Consider the following 24,129-nt stretch of genomic DNA (forward strand, 5'->3'; position numbering starts at 1 on the left):
AAACTAATAAGCTGGACTGCATTAAAATTCAACCTTTGCTCTTTCAAAGACACTTAAAAAAATGAAAAGGCAAGCTGTAGACGGAAGCCATTTGCAAATCATGTATCTGAAGAAAGATACGTGTGCAGAACATATAAAAAACTCTCACATCTCAGTGATAACATGATGCACAACCCAATTTAAAAATGAGCAGTCTCATGAGACTTTAGGAATAACTGGGTAAGGAGCATGGCAAATTTTCTCCCAAAAAAGTAATGCAAAACTTGACAAAACTGTCAAACAATCACTTTAGAACTCTGGAAACTCACCAGAGGCACGTAACAAACTAAGAAACATTTACTCAAGAAAACCTGCTGAACCCTGGCGAAAACTGTGGGGTCTGGCATTTCAGCCACGAACAGCTTTAACCCTTTAACCCCCTAACCCCCCCCCCCCCCAGTTATGTGGCACTACAATTCCATCACAGTGGGGTGGCTCTGAGGATCTACAGCTTTGGATCAAAATGTGGGTAAAACTCACACTCAGGGGTAATGCTGGAAACAATGTCGATCTTGGCAGAAATCAGGACAGGCCAACAGTGTGGCTTGCCTGAGGCTGAGACACTGGTTGTGGCCAGCAGCAGCTGGGCAGAACAGAAACTTAACATAGTGACCTGGGAATGAGAGGGGGGGTGACCCTCTGACATGTTCCACCGTCCAGACAAGGACTTGAAGGCCAATGTTCATAGCAGCTTACTCGGAACAGCCGAAAAAGTGGAAACAACCTGAGTGCCCCTGTACTAGCAGATGAACAAATGTGGTATGTCCATACAACAAATGCGCTTCAGCAAAAGTGAAGAATCACTAACACATGCCAAGCATGGGTGAACCTCAGAAACATCGTGTTAGGTGGAAGAAGCGAGGTGCAAAGCTGTATTTTGTACGGTTCCATTAAATGAAATATCCGGAAGTGGGAAACTTCAGAGCCCGAATACATATCAGTGGTTGCCCAGGGCTGACGGAGGGGGAGATGGGGAGTGACTGCTAATGGGCGTGAAGTTTCTTTATGTTGATAAAAACATTCCAAAGTTAGGTTATGTTGAGAATTGCACAACTTTGTAACTATACTAAAAACCACAAACGTGTATGCTTCAAGTGATTGGATTTTATGGTATGTAAATTATATTGCAACAAAAATGTTAAAGAAGTAGTGGGGTAAATATTTGTACAGACCTTTCACCAAAGCAGATACAGAAATGGCAGTGAGTACATAAAAAATGCGTAATATTATTAGTGGTTAGGTAAATTCAAACTAAACCATGAAATACATACCTAGTAGAATAGCCAAAATTAAAAAGACTGTCTGCCAACTGAGTGTGTTGGCTATAATGTGGCAAAACCATTATGCAAAGCTGGTGGAAATGTATCACGGTACAGCCACTATGCAAAACAGTTTGGCAGAACCTTAAAAAGCAAAATAATATCTACCACACCACTCAGTAATTCTAGTCCTAGGCATTTATTCAAGAGAAATGAACTCACACGTTCACATACAATTTATATATAAATGTTCAGACATTTTATTCATAAGAGCCCCAAATTAGAAACAGCCCAGGTGTCCCTGAAAACATGGGTAACAGACGGCAGTATATTCGTACAATGGAATTCTGCTCAGCAATAGAAAAGAACTGATTCAAGCAACAACGGTGATGCCTATTGCAGACCTGCTGAGCGAAACAGCCTCACGCAAATGAAGTTCATTCACACTGAGTGTTTCCAGCTGCTCTCCAGCGAGACAAAGCAGGCCGATGGCTGCCCAGGGCTGAGGATGGCCGCCAGGGCGGGGGCAGGGTGGGTCTCACCGAGAGGGGGCTCTGGGTAATGTTGGAGGGTGACACAGATGTTCCCCAGCTCGGTGGTGGTGGGAGCTGCATGGGAGTCTGCGTGTCCAAGCTCACCAGGTGGTCTCCTTGCGACGGATGTTTTTATTGTATGGAAGTTAGAACTTATTCGAGTTACTTTTATTTTTTAAAAAGATTTATTTATTTATTTTTAGAGAAGGGAGAGAGAGAGAGAGAGAGAGAGAGAGAGAGAAACATCAATGTGCAGTTGCTGGGGGCCATGGCCTGCAGCTCAGGCATGTGCCCTGGCTGGGAATCGAACCTGCTGGTTTGCAGCCCGCACTCAATCCACTGAGCTATGCCAGCCAGGGCCTCGAGTTACTTTTAAAAGCTGTGAAGGAAAAACCTGGCTAGAACTCCAACAGCACTCTCACTGGGCAAACAGGCCTCCAGAACCAAAGGCGAGTGAGTGCACAAGTCTCTGCCTGGCTGTCCCCGCTGCCACCCTGCGTGTGTGCAGTGCTTCCGTCCGTTCTCGCCTGCCAGGGCCGCACGGACACACGCCCGTCCAATCGAGTGTTTCCCGGGGACTTGACGGATCTAACGCCTGGAGAGGCCCGACACAGGTGCTCGTTCGAGCAGCAGGTTTCGCACACCCATGCTGCTGTTCACACGGCGGCTGTGACGCACACCCACCCCACTGCCCACGTTCGCTCGGAAAGCGGACCCGCAAGCTCCTTATGGGCGGGCACTGTCTTTTCTCACGGGTGGGCTCACCCAACACCTTACATCTGCTTCACATTCAACAAACTTGTGCAAAATGAATGAACCAACACTTCAAGGCACCCTGCGATCAAGTTCAAGTCAACTCCCCCACCTCCTTCTTCAGGGAGACGACTTTTGAAGATAAGCAACACAACTCCCAGAATGAGACTCAGACGACAATCCCACACAGCCGCCCACGCTGGCTCGCCGAGGACCGACGGGAGAGCCACACGCAGAATGCCGTTTGGAGTGAACCCTGCATGTCCTCATCCCGTGCGTTCTGGTGGGTTGCGTCGGCGTGCCCAGTGACGACACCGGCAGCTGCCGCTCCAGGAGGGAGAAACGACGAGGATAAAACAAAGACATCATTGCTCAGCTTTGGGAAAGTCGAGTTTCTTAAAAGCAAAGCCAGCAGCAAGAGTTGGAAGGTCAAAGGTCTGCCTCTACTTGGCAGAGCCACGTTCTGGAGGTAGAAAGGGTTTTTTTTGTTTTCTTTTAAAGGAATCTACAAACTTAGCTGGGCACAGCAAGGGCCTGGGCCCAGCCTCATCAGGCAGTCTCGAGTCTACGAACCGAACCGAAGAGCTGGGAGCGGTCTTCTCGTTCAAACAGAGCCACCGGTCCACCGGTCCACCGAGCAGTGGAAAGAACCAGAGAAAACGCAGCAAGAGCGGTCTGAGACGTGGCTGGCACTCTCGCCCTCACGAGTGGGGTGCAAGAAAACCTGAGGTAAGGGTTGCACGCTGGCTATAGAACAGGATCACGCCAGAACAAGGAACTCGGAATCTCTGGGGTGGGGGCAAGGCCTTGCCCTTCCCTCTCTCCCTCCTGAGCTGGTCTGATTTTAGCCAAGTGTGGAGGGTCCCTGGCTTGGGAGGGTCCCCCAAGCAGAAGACGGTGTGTCTTCCCCTGGGACAGTCCATCCTCGCAGACAAACCCCCCCCCCCCCACAGCCCTACCCCCAGACTCTCTCCACAGGGCGTCTGGGCACAGAACTCCCACACCGACTAGGGAGCGCGTTCCGGGAGGCAGCTCGGGCTTGACTGCCGGTGACTCTCAAGCTGGCTTTGCAGAGGCTCAGCTTTCGACTGGGGTCTGGTGGACGAGGGTGGCAGGTTCAGCTTGAACGTGGTCAAGGGGCAGCTCCTGCTAGAAGGCCGGAAACTTGTGGAACTGCCCCGGCAGAGCTCAACACGGGGACTGCTCAGAAGAGCTGTTCGTCAGCACTAGTCACAATCCCTGCTGGTCTCGGCTGGAACCTCACAGCCAGCCGACTCCTAACTGACCAGTTACTCAGCGCCTGCACATTCCTCCCCCCAAACCGGGAAACACACCCAAAGCCAGTGGTATCTGTGAGAGCGCACGGAGACGATTCACTAGACTAGCAACCTTTTCGAGGTATTTCCAGCCCCTTTCACTGAAAAAATTAGGGACCAGCCTCGGTGTGGTACCAGCCCAGGGCCAGCTCTGCTCAGGCACAGTGGCTACACTAACCTTGAGAGACACGGGCCTGCACGAAGTTGCAGTTGTGAGACCTTCCAAAACGTCCAGGTCGGGAGAGCCGGGAGTGGAAAACCAGCCTCCCACAGCCATCATCGAGGCCTGCGCCCCGTACAGTACCGCTGGTCACACACGGCGCCCGAGGGCTTACAACACGGCTAGTTCTGAACACAAACGTGCTGCAGAGACGAAACACGCTGAATTTCCAAGACTGGAACAAGAAAAAGAATGTAAACTATTTCACTGTTGTAGCTTTTATACTGGTTGCATGCTACAATGGTGGCAGTGTGGGTTTGAACACCCTGAGAAGGCCTGAGGCCCTGGCAGGGCCTGAGTCCTGACAGCGAACGGTGAACCTTCTCTCGCAGGTGTCCTCCGGCTGGCTGTGTGAGGAACGCCCCCAACACTGGCAGAGTTCATGCATTCCAATGGTTAGGGAGCTAGTTGAAAGGTTCGTGACATACAGTGATTTGATGCTTTTCTGAAACAGGAATTTACCCTGTAGACACTGCACCGTCTGTGTCAGTCACCCCGCTACTCACTAAAAGGTTGAGCCAATCAGAAAGCACAGAGATCGCAAACAGACTTTGTTGGGAAGGTATTTTTCGACGGTGTACTTTTTAAAAAAAAATCCCACAAAGTAATGAATGCTGGATTTGTAAGCTCACGGAAGAGAACCCCAGGAATAAGGCACTGCGTGGCGAACCGAACAACTCCGTGCTGCAATTATGGCATCATTTGGTAATGCAGAACAATTATCTTTACTGTATTTTAGTGGGAAATCAAATCTTAAATCATGCATATGTATGACTATAATGAGTTTTAAAAAATATTTTAGGGCCAGAAAAGCAATAAAAAAAGAAAAGAAAAGAAAAGAAAAGAAAAGAAAAGAAAAGAAAAGAAAAGAAAAGAAAAGAAAACTGTTTTAGGGCCATTCCCTTCCTGCTGCTGAGTCTCTATCATTCCCACAGCCTTGACTGGCAAGACTGCCTGGTCTACAAAGTTCCACACCGTCTCCAGGAGCACCTCCCGGCCGGTGTGGAGACACCGGTGAGAGCTGGAATCACTGTTCCCGTGGACATGTTGTGTTCAACTAGGTAACCTGTGGGGACTTACCCTGGGCCTAAGCTAGCGTGAGGCCATCCTGAGGTTTCTGCTGCTTCTCCCGGGCAGGCCTACCCGTCCTTGTTTTCTGTCCTGGGCCAGACAAAGGTGGTCACGATGCAGCCAGCAGCAGGCTATAGTCTTGCAGGGACTGATCCGCCTTTCCCGGCCCTACTCTTGAAAACCCACCCCACCCCACCCCCCCAACAGCAACACCCACGCAGAAGCAGGACTCACCCCACCCGTCTCCCTGCTGCTGCAGTCTCCGCTTCCAGCCGTAGCTGCCCCCTGCTGTGAATGTCTCAGCACACCGGTATGGACGGGTGTGGGACCAAGGAACCAAGGAGAGACCCCGAGAATGCTTCAGGGTACGTCTCAGTGTTTTGCTACGCAAACCTGGGAACGCATGGCCTTGTTCCAACAGACACCGAGGTTAAGGGTGGGGGGGGGGAGGTGCCGGGGAAGGTCCAACCAGGCGGCCTAGACCTGGAACCAGCTCAGTGTTCTCACCACACACTCACCGACTCGTCTAACGGTGATGGCAACAACGGTGTCTCTATACTTCCCGAACCTGATTGTGTGCGGGCGTGCGCGCACACTCACACTCTCATGCTCTCTCACAACTTGCTCGGCATTCCTGTCTGGCCTCTCCCAAGGCTCTGCCTCCCACTGAAGACCCAACGCGCTCACGTCAGAGTTGGCGTTCTGTTCTCGGGGCATCCAGCAGATGCTTCCGGCACAGTGAGCTTCCCTGGGGGCAGAGACTCTGTCCTTAAGGCCTAACCCCTCAAGATGGGAAAGACGTTCAGCCGGAGCTGTCCTGGCGTTGCCTCCCGTCCCTCACACCTAAGTGGCTACCAGGATGAGTTCACTCTACTCGAGAGTTCTCCCCCCACCGCCGTTCCTGGTGTGGCCGCTTCACCTTTGCCCCTTGTAATCTCCCCCGAATTACTACCAATTTCCTAACAGGGCGTCTCTGCCTCTAGCCTCCCCCCTCTCTACTCTGAAGGGCTAATCTGCTTAAGGTCATCGTTTGACCTCGGTCACAGTTTGGCACATACACCCCTTCAGGGTCTGCCACCTGTTTACCTCTCTCCATAGAGCCACTCTCCGAGCCCGTCGTGTGTGTCTGAGCTCTGCTTTCTGCCTTGGGAACACCCTCCCCAAGCTCCCCACTCCATAGACCCACCCGTCCTCCATACCCCCCGCGCCCTGATGTGCTTGTTCTTGGAGACTTAGTTTAGTCACGCTCTTGCCCAGCCTGAGTCTAACGGCCCCCGTTCCTGCCTCCACAGCCCCTGCGCACGTCTGTCACAGCGTTTACTGTCTTGATTACACGCTGGTCTGCTTGTGGGTGTCACCCGTTGAAGAGTTGCTCCCAGAGGCCAGCTGTCTTGGATTCCAATACTCTTGGTCCTTAACGGTCCGCAGGACCAAGCCGCGCTTCAATATGTAATTGCCGAAATAGTAGATCTCTAGATTTTAGCCAGAGGGGAGATCAGAACTCACAATGCCCTGTATTGCACTTAGGTTTCTTAAACAGCACCTAAGGTCTAAGGCATTATTACGTCTACACCTCATGGCTGGAGAGGGTAACAGGAAGTATTAACTCACGGATGGACACAAACACCGTTATTGTTTATAATAACCGCTGACATTGTAAGGTGCTCACTAGGTGTCCGGCGCCTATGTGTACCTTCCCATTCAACCCTCACGACAAGCTTGAGGGAGGCGGCAGCGTCATTTTTTTTTTTTACAGGCGAGGAGGCACAGGGAGGTTAGGCCGTCTCGCCCAGGGTCCCGGGAAGGGCGAACCCAGGCGGTCTGACCGCAGACGGAGCCCAGGTTCTGAGCCACGGGGCGGGCTGCAGACTCAGCACGCCCCACAGCACTAACACCGTGCTTCAGAAGACGAAGGGCTGAGCCCACTTTTTAAACCATAATGGAAGGTCACTAAATAAAACCTAAATTATAAAGTTATGATGATGTACTGACAGACCATCTCTCTGCAAAACTTAATGGTTCTCTAGTCATAGTTCAATGACAAAATTTACAAATAGGTTTCACATGAGAAATTTCGAAGTAAATCTCTACATATGGTTAATGTAATAAAGAAAGCGCTTTACCCATTACCACCGCGAACAGTTGTTTCTTAAGCTACTGAAAAATGTTAACTAATACTCTTGGATTCAATCTTGTGATAATGGTTATAACGAAAACAGGTAACAAAACTGTGACATCAGTTAATCCATGGCAATCTTTCAGCACACAGGTAATCCTCAGTTTCACCGTAATGCACTGCCAACTTCTAGACGTACGGGTAGAAACGACAAATTTCCTTGAAAGCATCCTCTCATATTCTATTTCTAAATAACAGGATAATTTGGCAAGATCATTTGGAAGGTTTATTAAAAATATCCATAATGAACTGCTTCATTTTAATTAAGAACATACTAATACAAGTTGCTCCTAGTGCATTTTCTGTGTTTCTTGTGATTGATGCTTGTGATACCTCATGTAACAGAAGAACACTTTCTAATGGAGGAAAGTAAGAGGTATTATTACAGAAGAGTTGTGAAGACCACGAACAAAGAGACAGAGGTAAGTATCTATCAGTACCTTGATTTTCAGACAATGAAACTCATCTAGTCATTGTAAAGAAACAAAATGTAGTGGGCTACTGTAACAGTAAAGGCCAGTATCCTCACAGAACCCCCAGGGTCTTGTGTGGCCCCTTACAGAGCCGACTAGCTGTACTGTACCCACTCAGTGCTCAAAACGTATTGACAAATAATGAAATCTTTCCAAGATGCTGGCGCCCGGTGCGCTGGTGACAGGGTGTCAGCAGAAACGTAAGTTCACAAACACGGATCATCAGTACCTACGAATCTCTGCGTGTCCCATCAAAAAGCAGGCATGCCAATCTGGGAATGGAAGAAATCAGTCACACTCAGTCGAAGACCTGGGGTCCTGAGAGGTGCCCCACCATCCAGGGCAGAGCTAAGTACAATATTGGTTAATAGATAATACGATGCCACTTTTAAAAATTTCATTTATTTCTGGGGCGTCAGTGTATGCTGCGCTGCTCTTCGCCTCTCTATAAATAAGCAACCAACAGTCTATCTTACTATTAGCTATTGTCCTATAACTAACGATGGCTTAAGTATCTGGAAACATACTGACTCCCCTAAGTATGGTATTGCTGCATTTTCATAAATATTAACATATCTGGTTTTCTTCAATGCCTTTTACTTTCCAGAGTAGTTCCCATGCAACACAGGGATCCTGTGGTTTAAAAAAGAAAACAAGACATTCGGTTCCCTCCCTTAAGCACAGCACTCACGGAATACGGTAGGTAGGTGCTCCTGGCATCATCTGGGTAGGTCATGACCAGAGAAGTTCCACCGGCTATTCCTGACGGAGAATCACCACCAGGAGCACAGCAAGGAGCAACTTCCTCCAAAGAAAACCAGTGGCAATTCGGTCTCAGAAGGGAAAGCTCCCAGTAGGGAGGAAAAGTAGGCGGTAAAACAGATACCTACTGTTATCACAATACAGCAAAGAAAACAGCAGAAGTTACATAACTCAGCAGAAAAGGGGAATGGGCCAAAGACAAAATAGTGGCTGGCCAGAATTTTTTTTGAACTCACAGAATACGTACAAGAACAAGGGGCACTTCACATGTAACGGCCCACTGTTAACACGTACCACGCTCAACTGAGGATGAGCCAAATCGCAAGGAAACGGCCCAAGCGACCGACAAGACTTCCCGCAACTAACCGACAGTCCTCATCCTTAAGAAGCAGTATTTACCTCGTACGTAGTTTTGTAAAGTTCCCGGTAACCGCATTTGTATGGAAACTTCCTCTGTGAGAGAGTGGGATGACTCTGATATTATCAGCACATAGTGTGAATGTCACTCAGGTGGCAAACTCAACTGTTCTTGAGTTTCGACAGAGAGGTTTCATGCTTTGTTAAAATGTAGCCTATTGTCAGGAAATTCCCCTTTCCACTCTCCAAGTTAGTAAAAAAAAAAAAATTAGGTTATGTTTATATTGAATCCACCATCTTTTTCATTTAAAGGAACACCCCTACATCTTGCTATAATTAGGTTAATGTAAATGGTTGCTCTTACTCATCACTATACTCAACTTCAGAAATGAAAATAAGATTTGAAAAGGAATCTGCCATTTTCACTAACTCATTTGAACTGAAATCTTTTCCAAATACACACTGCAAATATGCTGAGGGTACCCCTTCAGCACTTTTGGGCTATGCTGCATTAATGTTTAGTGGGTAAAAACTGAAATAATTGTATAACATATCAAGTAAGTATAAAACTTATATAGTATGCAACAGTTAACATGAATTTTTAAATGTTCTTTCAGCTACCACAAAAAGCCAGCTATAGGAACCATTACTTATATTTCAATCATGAACACTGCTCTTAAAACACAATCTACATCCGATTTACAACTAGATCTGAAAAGCACAGATTAATGTGCTTCGTCTATTTCTCTAGGAAGGAGCCAAAGGACAGACAATAATTTTGGTAGCTCTTACGCATTCTGGGGTGGGGGGCAGGGGGAAGCCAGATCAGAGTAAGACGGAGTCAAAATTGGCAATAAATCCACCATGAAGAAAAGAGCGGCACTCAAGTGACGTTTCAGAGACAGTGTTTTCTGTATTTGCAAGTGTGATCTTATCTGAAAACAAGTTATTAACATTTACGAAGATGCTAGGAGGCTGTAACTAACTGGATGGCCCGGGCTTTCCATCTTCCTGGTCTCCACAACGTTCAGCTGTCAGTAGCTATGCATGTACACCCCTAACGCGGTTCCTTGTCCGACTCGCACTGTTTAGCGTCCGGACACACGACAAGTGACGTCGTGTAGAGTGTCACTTACGGCCGTTTCCAGAACAGCGACTCGGAGGAAAAACTGGAGCATCTGGGCTTGATGACCATTTCCTTTTCGGTTTCTCAGTTCGGTTTAGGAAGTCATTCACTGATGGAGACTGAGTTTAAAGTGAGAAATGCTGACTTGTCGATTTTAATGGAAAAGGGGCGGCTATAAACACAGGTAAGTAAGTACTGTTCTAGACAGAGGTAATAACGAAGTCGCGCTTGACACCGGCAGACGCTGAGCTTTCTTTGAAGCCCCGGGAGCATCCACTGCGGCCGCTGCAGCGCGGACCTTGACGGACAGCGGACGAGGCTGGAGCAGGAGGGCGAAGAAGTGGACTGACTGAGGCCGTTACACGTTCAAGGCCAGCGAGCAATTCGTATCAGAAGCTCAGCTCCCAGAGGAACATTAACAGTGAACTACCACAGCGGGAGAGCATCTTCTCCTTCGGAATGGAAGACGACAAAGCCACGCTACACAGGTAGTAGAAAAAAGGTGAACTGTTCACGTTCTCAGAGGTGTTTCCTGGGTGGGGGACTGTGTGTGTGTGTGTGTGTGTGTGTGTGTGAGAAAGAAAGCTTACAAACTTGAAAATGTGAAATAAAATTGATTTATATTAAGATCTCGTGATTAATGGAAAAATTTTAAGAAAAAGAATGTTTTCCTTGAGGGAAAAATATTTCCCAAAACTTGTTAAAAAGCACCTAAGAAACTGTGCTGTCAGCTGTCACACTGGAGGTCTGAGATTCTTTGTATCAAAGGCAGCATAACAAAAGGCATTTCACAGCATAATTTTGGGGAAAATGTTATCTGCTCTGAATCACACAGAGAGCAATGAAAAACTCTTTTAATTGTTTATAATACACAAATGTTTCTGGGTAGCAGCAGTTGCTCCTGTACATGCCCTTAAAAAAAAATAAAACAGAGGCAACAGAGTAGAGAAAAATTTGGGGAATAAAGAGTAGCAGCACTGAATAGAAAAGCAAATACTTGAACACATTAAAGAAGGCTTAACACAAGAGAACAGTACTGAGCGACTTTCACTTATTCTGCGTAAAGTGCACTGCTTAAATGCTCACCGATAACATTTTCCCCTGTTGAACACAGAAATCTACTTATTGGTATTTCTGGTATTTAAAAAAAAAAAAAAAAAAAAGGACATTCATGGCTGTAACCCTAACAGCTCTCTTCCAGTATTCTTTAATCATTCAGATGTATTTTGTGGGAATATTTATTCACATAATTTTGCTTAATACATTTCTTTCTACACAAGACTGAAATTTAAAAGTTCTATAACATTTTCAATTACAGTAATAACACATTAATAAATTATAAGTTAACAAAATCTTCATATTTGCTTTAAAAATCATTTATCAAACGCTAACCTCCAGATTATCTGGAAAACTAAAGATGCAAATTGCTATAAATCTGGCATCCTAATTAAATTCTGATTTTTAAAAGTATATAAAAGTCCCTCAAATTATTCCAAGTTCCACTCAAGAAAATTTTATTTTACCCTTTTCACAAGTTATTAAGCTTACAACCTGCTAAAGCATTTTACCCAAATGTGGGAAAACTGCCTGGAGATGCAAAGCACAATAAAATAATTACATGGGAAGAACAAACAAAAATACCCGTTACAACAGAGTTATTGTAGCTGGCAGCACTCAAGACTCGTAACTGTGTTTTTTAAAAGTTGCATAGCTGCAGGACTCCGCCGATCAGCTGTCAGCAGTTTTGTTTAAGAAGAAACAATACACGTCATAAACTGTAATTCAGGAGACAATCTGAGATTTAATTAATTAAAAGTAATTATGTAACCTGATTACTCTTTGGACTGCATTCTGATAATGTTAAACTTTTAATTAATTTAACATGTTAAGGTATTTTAGCTTTCCTATGTAGAAGTCTATTTTCCACCTTTGGGGAAAAATAATAGAACAACTTGAGATCATGGTCTACATTCAGAGAATGTTTTACTGCTTGATTACATTTCTTGGTTTCACATTTAAGACTTTAATTTATAGGAAATAAATTATGTGGTCTTCAATTTAAAGAAGAGATGAATGCAGAAACATCATGTTGAGGAAAACGAAGAGACCCCCAAACTAAAAAACACAACAAATCAAAACACCAGTTGCGCAGCTCTAGAGAACTTAATAAAAAAAAGTGAATCAACGTTTCAATCAGTTAACTTTGGCGTCTGAACACAAAACGTGTGTCAGTGTTACCTACGCGGATGACTACTAAGGGGTGTGCAGCATGTGCAGAGTCCCTGTGAGTCCTCGGGCCATGTTTGGTACAGTGCGCCCCGTGGCAGGGGTCCTCTCTCCGGCAGGACTCTTCCCTGTGCGATTGTCCGGCTCCGCACCCACCGAGTAGCACAGCGCTCCGATTTCTGGCTGAGCATGCCTGCGTTTCTTGTTTTTGCTTTTCCAGGGACAGATCCTCATATCCTCTTGGTCTTTCGAGCATCTTGAGAAAAGAAGAAAACCTGTGTAAAAGTAGACGCACCTTGGTCTAAGCAGCGGTCCACAACAGCAACGCAAATCCAGACACAGCATTCCTTTTCCTGTGACCCTTGCTTTAGCCAACGCAAACTTTCACACACTTAGCGCTACTCTAAAAACTCACACAATCAGTGTTCTGCTAAAGCACAGATCAAGGGCACAGAAGGATCAGTTAAAGCTCAAAATATAACAAACAAACAAACAAACCCCCCCCCCACTACATCAGTTATTCCCTTCTACAACAAAAGCTATACCAGAGTACAGAAAACATCTCCCCAGTGTACTAAATCTCTCCCCAAATAACCAAAAACCTCAAATTAAAAATATCAAGCAATTCCATAACTAATCAACACCTTCTACTCATGTAACTCTACTTTGGGCTATTACATTCTTACCCTGTAAGAAATGCTATCAGAAACGCTGCACCTGCTGCTACAAATTGCCTTAGAAATAACAACAACAACAACAAAACAAAAACTTTTTAAGGACATTGACTCCTCTTTCAACCCATAAACTATAGATCTGGGGCAGCAAAGAGATAAGAAGAATTAGCATGACAAGCAAGGGCAGCCAGAACAGAAGCAAAATGTAAACAGTCAAGATATTTCACGTCCCTGCGTCTTCAAACGACACTTCCAGTAGAGATGACCCTACTGACCCGTACTTCTGAGGGCAGCAGCCACCGCACTCAGGTCCTACGTACAAAATACGGAAAAGGATGACACCGATACACGGGGTGAGGGAACCAAAATCCGTCTGAGACCAACAGACCCACGTGGGATGAGAGGCGTGTGCGCCGTCCCGAGGCTCACTGAGACACGGAAGGGAAGACTGAGCGGACCAGACCACGACATAAACAATTTCATTCCATGAAATTCCACTTCACACAAAAACGTTTGCTGACTCTAGAAGACAAATTTTTACCTATAAGGTGAAAAATCTTGACGTATTCTTTGGCATATAAGATACTAAGATAAAAATTTCATTTTATAAGTATCGGTTCTTAGCGTCAACACTTCTCTTTAAAAATGCTTATATAGTTTTAGCCAGTTTTAATTTATTGGCCCAGACATAAGGTGACATGAAGACACACCAAAGCATTCTCCTTTTCAAAACACCGTTTCACAGTGACATAAAAACACACGCACACCTGTACTCAAAGCACCCCCCGTCACGGCACTGCCCTTACACAGCGGTCTCACCCTAACGCACGCCCGTGCCTCCGTCTGATCCGACTCACCCCACGGAACAGGGTTCGAAAGCCTCGAGCCCCTCAGTACTGGCCAGTTTGCCCAGGCGCTGGGACTGCACGCGCCTCACAGCTGCCTCACAGCTGCCCCACTGCAGGCTGCATTTCTTACTTCACTCGCTGCAGCTGCTATTATTGAGCTACAGGAACACTTCACTTGATGCTTCAAGTGCTTCAGTTGCTTCCCTTTGGTACATTCCAGACAGCGTTTTTTTGTTTTTGCTTTTTTTTTTAGAAACTGAAGGTTGTGGCAACCCTGCATCAAGCAAAGTCTATTAACATCATTTTTCCAACAGCATTTGCTCACTTCGTGTCTCTGTCACATTTTGGTAAATCTTGCAATTATTTCACACTTGTCATTATTATCGCATCTGTTATGGTGCTCTGTGATGGGTGACCTTTGCTGTTGCTGTGGCAGTTGTTTTGGGGCACCACGCACCATGCCCATGAAGGACAGGGACCCTGACAGATGCTGGGTGTGTTCTGACTGCTCCAGCAGCTGCCCCTTCCCCAGTCTCCCTCCCTCCCTCTCCTCGGGCCTCCCTGCTCCCCGAGACACCGCGATGTCGGAATCTGGCCAATCAATGACCCTCCGGAGGCCTCTAAGTGTTCAAGTGGAAGGAGGAGTCACACGTCTCTCACTTTAAATCAAAAGCTAGACATGAGGAAGCTTAGGGGGAAGACACATTGAGAGCTGAGACAGGCTGAAACCTAGCAAAATCGTGAATGCAATGGAAAAGTTCTTGAATGAAATGAGAAGTGCTACTCCAGTGAACGCACGGATGATGAGAAAGTGAAACAGCCTTATTGCTGACACGGGCAGAGTTCTGTTGGTCTGAGGAGAAGATCAAACCGGCCAGTTCCCAGAAGCCAAAACCTAACACACAGCAAGACCCCCACTCTCCTCAATTCTTAAAGGCTTAGAGAGTTGGGAGAGCTGCAGGAGAAAAGTCTGAAGCTATCAAAGGTTGATTCGTGAGGTTTAAGGAAAGAAGCCGCCTCCGTCACATCCAAGTGCCAGGTGAAGCAGCCAGTGCTGATGGAGAAGCTGCAGCAAGTTACCCAGAAGGTCCAGCTCAGAGGACTCCTGAAGGCAGCTACACTCGACCACAGAGTTTCTTTGTAGAAGGAACAGCCTTACACTGTAGACGTCACCCAGGACTCTCCCAGAGGGGGAGGGGACGTCTGTGCCCGGCTTCAAAGCCGCAAAGGACAGGCTGCCTCTCCCGTGAGGGGCTAATGCAGCTGGTCACTTTCGGTTGAGGCCACGCTCATCTACCACCCCGAAAATTCTACAATTTTCAGTATTATGTCTAAAGAATTCTGCTAAGTCTACTCTGCCTGTGTTCTATAAAGGGAGAAACGAAGCCTGGACGACAGCACACCTGTCTGCAACACGGTTTACTGAGTAGTTTAAGGCCGCCATTGAGACCAGCTGCTCAGAAAAGATTCCTCTCAAAATACCGCAGCTCCCTGACAACGGACCCGGCCCCCCAGGGCTCTGACGGAGATGTGCAATGAGATGAATGTGGCTTTCATGCCTGTTAGAGCAGCATCCGTTCTGCAGCCCAGGGATCAGGGAGTGACTTCAACTTTTAAGTCTTACTCAAGAAATACATTTCTGGGTTTTCCGACCAATACAGAGGTTCCTGAAGGCTGCTGGAGGTGCTGGGGCACCAGGCAGAATTTCTTCCAGTCTTTAACATGCTTGTATGCATTAAGAATCTCCAATGAGGGGGGCTTCCAGCCAAGATGGAGGCGTAGGTAGACACAGTGTGCCTCTTCACACAACCAAAATAAGGGCAACAAAAATTTAGAAACAAAAACCAAAAACCAGAACTGACAGAAAATTAAACTGTATGGAAGTCCGACAACCAAGGAGATAAAGACGAAACATTCATCCAGATGGGTAGGAGAGGCGGAGTCGGGCAGCCGGGCAGAGAGGACTCGGCAAAGCTGCGGCAGGCGTACCCCGTGAGGTGGCGGATTGTGGAGGGGCACGGCACACAAGGCGGCTGGCCGACCTGGTGGTCCCATATTTGCACGCAGACAAACCAGGCGAAACTGGGGAGCGAGACAGACCCCGCAACCCAAGGTCCCAGCGCGGGGAAATAAAGCCTCAAAACACCAATTGAAAACACCTGTGGGGATTGAGGTGCAGGGAGAGACGCCCAGCCTCACAGGAGAGTTCGTTGGAGAGACCCACAGGGTCCTAGAACGTGCACAAACCTCTTTCTCAACCTCTCTGTACCTTAATTTCCTCATCTGCATAATGGGAACAGTAAGAGTACTGAGCTCTAAGAGTTATTAAAGCAATTAGCTGAGTTATTAATAAATGCAAAATGCTTAGGACAATGCCTGGCATATCAGAATGCAATATAAACACTATTATGATCAGAATGATAACATTATATCGCATTACTTAAGAACATACTTGGGAAGAGTAGGGAGTTTGATTCTGCTTGTTTGCTGCATGACCTTGGACCGCTGGTGCAACTTCCAAAGTCATGGAATTTAATGACTCTGACCCCCAGGCTTCTCACTGGTAAAATGGAGTCATGATATATACTCCATGGTTTTTTTAGAAAGTACTAAACAAAAAAATTAAATATGCCAATGTGTATTAAAGAACCAAGAATGTAGAAATTAATCAAGAAAGGTGTTTTTTATGTATCATTTAATGTGAGTTTTCTATACAGAAGCCTAACACAATGTTTACACGCACACACACCTGAGTGAATGAATGAATGGAAAGAAAGAAAATGGTGGCTGAGAATGTATAAATCAGATAACAATTTAAACAGGAAAAGGAAGAATTACCTATAAAACAGGAAGCTGATGCTTAATCTGAAGGGTGCTCAGGACAAGATCTATTTACTTCAAACCATTCATCTATGCAGCTAGAAAAGAATAAAACAGAAAAGTAAAACATTTACGTTTCATTATTTATATCATCATGACAGCCATAATAAAAATGCTTACTTCTTGACTTTGTTGTATCTTTGCAAAAGAAAACTTAAATATTTTAAGATATATTTAGGATATATATGTACATACATATATAAAAAATAAAGATGTGTTTACGACATTTTGATTATTCTAAGCAGTTAAGGAAATAATCTTTGCAAAATTATCCTAGGAAGTACTTTAAAGTTTCAAAAATCATTATTAAAAAAGAATCTAAAGAACTACCATTTTACCAATATTCAAAATTAAATGACAAATCTTGAAAACTATGTCTCTCTTCAAAATGTATTTATTTATGCAGTTATCAACCTGTTCACATCACCTATCAATGTAATCAAAAAACAGCTTTTAATTCTAATTCTTGACAATGCTGCATCACATTGTAAAAGACTGTATTTATATGTAGTATTATTTTAATTCTATTTCATCCTGCAATACATATACATACACACATTAAGTATATCATCACTCACGGTTACATAGTATTTTTTTAAAAGATTTTTATTTATCTACTTTTAGAGAGGGAAGGGAGGGAGGAAGAGAAAGAGAAACATCAATGTGCGGTTGCTGGGGGTCATGGCCTGCAACCCAGGCATGTACCCTGACTGGGAATCGAACCTGCGACACTTTGGTTCGCAGCCCGCGCTCAATCCCCTGAGCTACGCCAGCCAGGGCTTGGTTACACAGTATTTTCTTAAATATCGTAAGGAAGTTAAATATTAGGGTGCACACGATTATCCTCATGTGCAGCAGACAGATACCACTTGTGGCTGTTTACGCTCACATCCACTAAGGTGAAATGGAAGGAAAACACAGTTCCCCAGTCACACTAGCCACACGTCAAGTGCTAGACAGCGGACACGGAACGTTCCCACCACTACAGAAAGCTCTGTCTCACTGTGGCAAATGATACGTGCAAGGCCTTGAAAACGTTAAGCAACTTGCCCAACAGCTCAGAAGCTACCCAAGCAGGACTCAAGCTGTCCCGGTCTCACTGCTGACACGCGCCACGTTTGCACATGCCACAGAGCAGGATGGCTCGGCTAATACGTTGAAGGGCAGAATTAATAATTATCATTCTCGTGTCCTAACAGGATGGTATGGTAGGTAGAAATGATGGGAGAAATTAAAAGACAAAAAGTAAAGAATCCCAACCACGTGATATTCTTTCAAATGTCTAAAACAACTGCTGTTGCTGTTAAGACGTCTGCTGTCTGAGTGCGCACGCCCGGCCGGCTGCGGTGCGGCTCTCAGCCCGCTCTCCCCCCTGCCCACGTGGTCCTAGCGGCCCTGGGTCCAGGGGGTCTCCCTGAGAGCACTGAGAACTGGGCAGGGTGCTCCAGCTCCGCTGACCGTCCACGGCACCTCCGAGCAGTCCCTGTGCGACCTACAGTGGGTGCTTCTTATGTCGCAACTGTAATTTTGCCTCATCTTGAGAAAGTGGTCACTTAAAACCCCAGGTTCTCCTCATATAAATTGCTATCAACACACATTATTTAATTATTACATTTGCTTCTCCCAACACCAGCAGGAAATCACTACCCTGAATTTGGTGCTTTTCATTCTTACGCATTTTCTTACTCTGTAACTATGCGCATATTTCAAAACAATACACATATAGTGCTATTTCCATGTTTTTAATTTCATATAAATGCTTCCATAAAAATAGCAATTTTCTGACTATAAAATGCATGCCCACCCCCCCCAAATTTGGGTAGAAATGAGGGTGCGTCTTACAGTCCAAATGTAGCTTTAAATTTACATTGGTGAAATATTATGTTATTAAATATTTTACCATTTTTGCTTCAAAAAATTTCTTCCTATTTTCCTCCTCTAAAACCTAGGTGCGTCTTATGGTTCAAAAATATGGTAAGTTTCTTCTAACCGCTTTTAAAAATCAATTTGTTTGAGACTGGCAGCTGTTAATAAGCAAGGCTCCGGCTCTCCCGTTTTCTCTGTGTACAGCGCCCATCACAGGAGCACGCTGCAGTGCACGTGCTCGTTCTTTCACTGGCAGACACGTGATGCTAAGAGCCTTCTCACACGCGTCTCTCAACGCAGTGTTGACTGGAGTGCTGGCCACAGACGCAGTGCTAATCCACGAGCTGTGTGGCAGCCAGTCCTCAGTGAGACAAGGGGCTTGAGCCAAAATACACAAGAATTCCACTAAACACAAGGCTTTAATTAACTTTAAAAAATAATTGTAGGACTTTCTCAATGAAGACAGCATCACACTGATTCAGTTTCTGGTGCAAGCTCCTCATCTCACCCTGGCCCTGCACACTGAGTAGGAGTCTGTCCTACAGCACGAAGTCAAGAACTCCCCCAGGGCACGTACCTAGGACAGGACACAGAATGCAGCTATTACCGAGCTATCTGCCAAGTGCTCCAACTTGTATTTGTTCCTGGCCACTTGGGGTTCCTTTTTTCTGGACTGACTGCTAACAGTTTCTGACAAATTTTCCATTTTGACTTATCTTTTTAAGAAATAGATCTGTAGATAGTTACTATCCAGATATTTCAGCTATAATATACATGTTTTTGACAATACTTGCTTTCCACAAAATCATGCACTAGAACAGGACTTCTGGGGAAAAACCACGGTCAAGGTTGACCGCTGAAACAATGCAACCTTGTAACTAGAACAAAGATGTGTGTATTCCAAATAAGTAACATCCCATGTCAATATAGGAAGATAAAAGCAAAGGCACAGCATCAGAGTAGAGCTATGGAGTAAACAAGCAGTTCCCAGACACAGCCCACGGCCTAACCGAACTGGCTGTCCGATGTCCCATGAACGGGCGGGCATCCCTGCAGTGTCTTCCATGGCGGGCTCCGTACACACTCTCATCTGACGCAGCCAAATGTTAAAGTGCCAACAGACAGCGTTTGACCCACGAGGGTCAGGCCACTCATCAGCTGTCACCGTTTTCCCATGGCAATGAACTAACTGCATTATAGAAAGTTGCTAAGAGTATTCTTTCAGACACCAAACCTTTGCTGTTATGTATATTTAAAAAACTCTCAGTCTGAACAGGGTCTAGTTTTTTACTTTTTCAAAACATAATGATACAAGAAAGTTTCTAATTTTAACATAGTCAAATTTATCACCTTTTCTTTTCAATTGTTATTGGGGGAAGCTATCTTAGCACCTCCCATGGTTCCTTACCAAGAGGTCAAGGACATTTTGCTTCATTCTTTTCAACACTTTAGATTTTGTTTTCAGTAGGCAGATGTTTAGTCCACCTGGAACTGATTCTTATTTCACATGTAAAGTATGAATTCAACTGTTTTTCCTTATCAATCACCAATCAACCCCAGTACCATCCACTGAACAGTTCATTCTTTCCCTACTACCATTGTACTGACACCTCTGGTCAATCCATTTTTTTCATTTATTTAACAAACACATAGCATCTGTCATGTCCTAGTACTTTCTAAAATTTAACTCATTTAAAACCTCTTAATAACTCTGAGGTTGGTATTATTGCCCCATTTTACAGACTAAGGGAGAGAAAAACTAAGTAACCTGACCAAGACCACAGTGAATTGTGGAGGGCCCGGGACTTCCGTCTTGGGGGTCATGACCCCCTCGCTGTGCTGTCTCACGCATGCATGAGTGTTCACGGACTCGCCTCTGTCCCGCTGGCCCGCCTACGTCCTTCCACTCTGTCTTAACGGTCTTACAATGAACATGCATGCACCCAGTCCGCCCGGCACGGTTTTCTTCTTCATGAGTGCCTGGGGCTGCTCTCGGTCCTTTCCTCTTTGATTGTAAATGTATTTCAGGATCCACCTGTCAAGCTACATGAACACACTAGTTGAGTTCTGATTGGGATAGTATTTTTTTGTTGTTATAACACAACCTATATTTCAAATGGACAGAAAATTAGTATGATTTACAGTATCTTAAACTGCCTTTGAATGAGAGCTTCGTTTCCAATACTCTGAGGTCTATAAGATATGTTTAGAAAAGTTACTGTGGAATGAAGATGGCTTACATCGAATGGGGAGGGAGGGGGGCGAAGAGGGAGAGGCCCCTAGTGTTTCTTTTTGATGAACTGCTGTGACGCTGTCCTTCGGGCGGCGGAGGGAGTTCGGTGTTGTCCCCAGACGTCGGCAGGCGCCGCAGCCGTTGCAGGCCGACTGTGCTGCGGCATGAACCGATGCCCACTGACTGTGCCGGCCCTGGCGGGCTCTCCACCGCTCCATCAGAACCATGAACCCCGTTCATGTTATTGCTGTTATGGATCTTACAAAGGGGGCTGCTCCTGGATATTTAGGTGCACATTCTATTTTCAGGCTATACATTCGGTTTTCATAAATTGTCCAAGCCCGTGGTGGCTGCCATCTTGCACCACTGTCACCCTAGGACGGTATCGACTGTACAGATTAACTGGGGTGAGCTGTTATCTCTATGGCACCGAATCCCCCTATGCACAACATGGTACACCTCCACATCTACCGCAGGTCTTCTACAACATCTTCCGATACAGTTTTAAACTCTTGAATATCTTTCGTAGGATTTACCCTCAATATACGTTCCTGCTGCTGCAGTTTCTGTTGCTGTTAATGTTTTCACTCTTTAAGAAACACTATATTTTTGTTTTTTCTTATTGGGACATGAACGCAATTGATTTCCTTAAGTTGAGCTCATATCTGGTAACCCAGCTAAAATCTTATTCATTTTAACAGTTTCTCTAGTATTTATTCTTTGTGTTTGCTTTAAAATTGTTACTACTGTAAGTACAGAATTTTACTGAAAGTTTTCCCACATTTACTGAGTTAACAAGATCTTTTTCCTTTGTTAATGTGAACCACGTATAAATGTTCTAACCTTAGAGTGTCTTTGCACAAATCTAACTTGGTCACGAGGCCTTACGTTAAAGATATAGGGATGAATTTGGGTTTTATTTTGCGTTTGTGTTCATAAATGAAACTGCCTTTTAATTCCCTATCTTGTCTTTGTCTGATTTTGGCAATTTTATACCAGTCTCACAAAATAAGTGGGAGAACCTTCCAGCTTTCCTACTTTTGGGGGAGCTTATAACCGTTAACACGGTGTTCTTTGGATGTCTGGCAGACCCTCATGTCAAACCGTCTCTCTAGGCCTATTTTCAGGGTTCTGAGTTTAAAAAAAATTATTGTTTCAGGGTGAGTCTTAACAACCACACTTGTAATAGTTATTAGTTGATTCAGGGTTTATATTTCTTTTTTGATAACATTATATTTTCAAGGAAATTGCTCATTTTATTTAAATTTTTAGAGAATATAAGCTTTGTCATAGAAATTTCCAATCAATTTTAATTTCTGCCCTGTCCCAAGTTGTGTGTCCCCATTCGTCCCCGTACTGCTTACGTTTTCCTCCTGGGGACAACCCTGCGACAGGCTTTTCTACTTCATTCTTTTCAAAGAACCAACCTTTGACATTGTTAGTCTCATCTCTAGTATATACTTTTTAAAATTTCATTATTTTCTTTTCTGATTTTTATTTTTTCCTTCCATTTTCACTGCGTTTATTCTGTGATTTTTCTAGTTTCTCAAGTAAGGACATGGCTTTTTTTTTTTTAAGATTTTATTTATTTTTAGAGAGAAAGGAAGGGAGGGAGAAAGAGAAGGAAAGAAACATCAATGTGCGGTTGTCTCTTGCGCGTGCCCCACTGGGGCCCTGGCCTGCAACCCAGGCATGTGCCCTGACTGGGAATCACACTGGCGACCCTATGGTTCGCAGGCCAGCACTCACTCACACCACTGAGCCACACCAGCCAGGGCAGGACACGGCTGTCTTTCCACTCGAACACAGACCTTCTGAGGGTCACTCTGGAAAAATGTCAAGGTTTTCTTTACTATGCAGTTCCGACTATTTTCTAAGTTCCATTACGATTTCTCCTTTGATCTCCCTAAAAGCAATAGGTGTGAAGATTATCTTTCATTATTGACATGTAGCGGTAGTTAGACAACATCTCTCTGTGTGATACCAATTCTCTACAGTCTGCTAAGACCTCCCTGACGGCTGGTACACAGCCCATGTTCGTAAGACTTCACGCGCGCTTGGAGAGAAAACGGCCCCCCGGCTGCTGGGCGCACACACACACACACATCCATCAGCAGATCGAGCGTGTTAACTGTGTTCCGTTTTTCTAGGTCTTGACACGTTTTGCGTGTCTGCTGGACTGAATAAGAAGTGTTGAAATGTCCCAATATCATGACGTATTTGTAATTTTTCTGACATTTCTATAAATATTTTACACTTTGAGACTATGTTCTTAGGTACACAAAAACTGGAATTTTTATATACTTGTATCATCATATCATACTAACAATACTTTTTGCCACCAAGTTTGTATTGTCTGATACTCGTTTAACTTTGTCAGTTTTATTCTAGTGAAAATTTGTCTGGATAGTTATCTATCCCTTCACTTTCCTATTTTTCTGTATCTTTAAGTATGTTGCTTATTAACAGTATATCCCAATCTTTCAATTTGATTTCAGCTAGTGAGTATGTTCTATTTAGATTTATTATAACCACTGATACTGGATTTACTTTTATTTTTTTTTTTACTATTTCCTGTTTTTCTCTATGCTTTCCCTACCCCCTACTTTAAAATCAAGTTCCACCTTACTTCTTTTGTTGGTTTGAAAGTTACTTTTCTATTCTTTTCGTGATTAACTTAAAAACTTTAGTTAAAATTTTTCTGTGTTGCTCTGTGAAGCCAAAGACACTCTACGGGAAACCAGGTGGGCTCGGGAGCCGGACAGACGTGGCTGCAGCCCCGGCTCTTCCGTGCCCCACCCAGCTGGGCGACCTCGGTGGAGGGGTTCCTTGACCGGGGTCCCCCAGCTGCCTTCCCACTGTGAAACGAGGTTGTTACAAGGCTCACAGGAAATAACCTGCTTAAGGAGCCGTGAACAACCCCTGGGTCACAGTACATGCTGAACAAATGATAGACTCTTGGATACAAACGATATGGGCTTAAATCTTCGTTCCAACAGGGAAAAAAAGGACATTATTTTTTTAAGGAATGAGGGGGCGTTCTCTATGAAGAAGAAACCTTTTCAGCCCTCTCCACGATGTCTGAAACCTCGAGGGAGCTCTCTCACTCTCCTGTCGCCCCCGCTGGCCGGCGGGAGGGGACTCACCCTTTGTGATAGATGCACAGGCAAGGCAGCCGCGCTATGGTGTCGCCCTGCTGCAAGTCCTCCAGGCAGATGGAACACTCTCCGGCGTCTTTACTCAGGACGTCCTCTGGGGAGAGAGAGAACCAGTTCAGGGCGATAAAACAGAAAGAACTACTATGCGAGCGCTCATTT

The 24,129-nt window shown here is 45.1% G+C and overlaps 1 protein-coding gene and 1 long non-coding RNA gene across 2 annotated transcripts in view; both read right to left on the minus strand.

Moving 5' to 3' along the window:
- Nucleotides 1-502: 502 nt before the first annotated feature.
- LOC118497028 lies at nt 503-10,357 on the minus strand. The gene is made up of 3 exons (XR_004899570.1): nt 8,580-10,357; nt 4,838-4,843; nt 503-514 (listed from the first exon to the last, which is right to left on the minus strand). It is a non-coding gene; the product is annotated as an uncharacterized LOC118497028 (long non-coding RNA).
- Nucleotides 10,358-11,307: 950 nt separating this feature from the next.
- The window catches only part of ZNRF2 (zinc and ring finger 2), a 70,955-nt gene continuing 58,133 nt past the window's right edge, over nt 11,308-24,129 (minus strand). The window contains exons 3-5 of the mRNA XM_028526222.2: nt 23,959-24,064; nt 16,672-16,751; nt 11,308-12,586 (exon numbers count right to left, since the gene is read on the minus strand). Of these exons, the coding sequence (XP_028382023.1) occupies nt 16,694-16,751; nt 23,959-24,064 (164 nt within the window). The 3' untranslated portion in view covers nt 11,308-12,586; nt 16,672-16,693. The remainder of the gene's footprint in view (nt 12,587-16,671; nt 16,752-23,958; nt 24,065-24,129) is intronic.

Source organism: Phyllostomus discolor, chromosome 10, assembly GCF_004126475.2.
Source record: "Phyllostomus discolor isolate MPI-MPIP mPhyDis1 chromosome 10, mPhyDis1.pri.v3, whole genome shotgun sequence".
In the NCBI taxonomy this organism is placed as follows: domain Eukaryota; kingdom Metazoa; phylum Chordata; class Mammalia; order Chiroptera; family Phyllostomidae; genus Phyllostomus; species Phyllostomus discolor.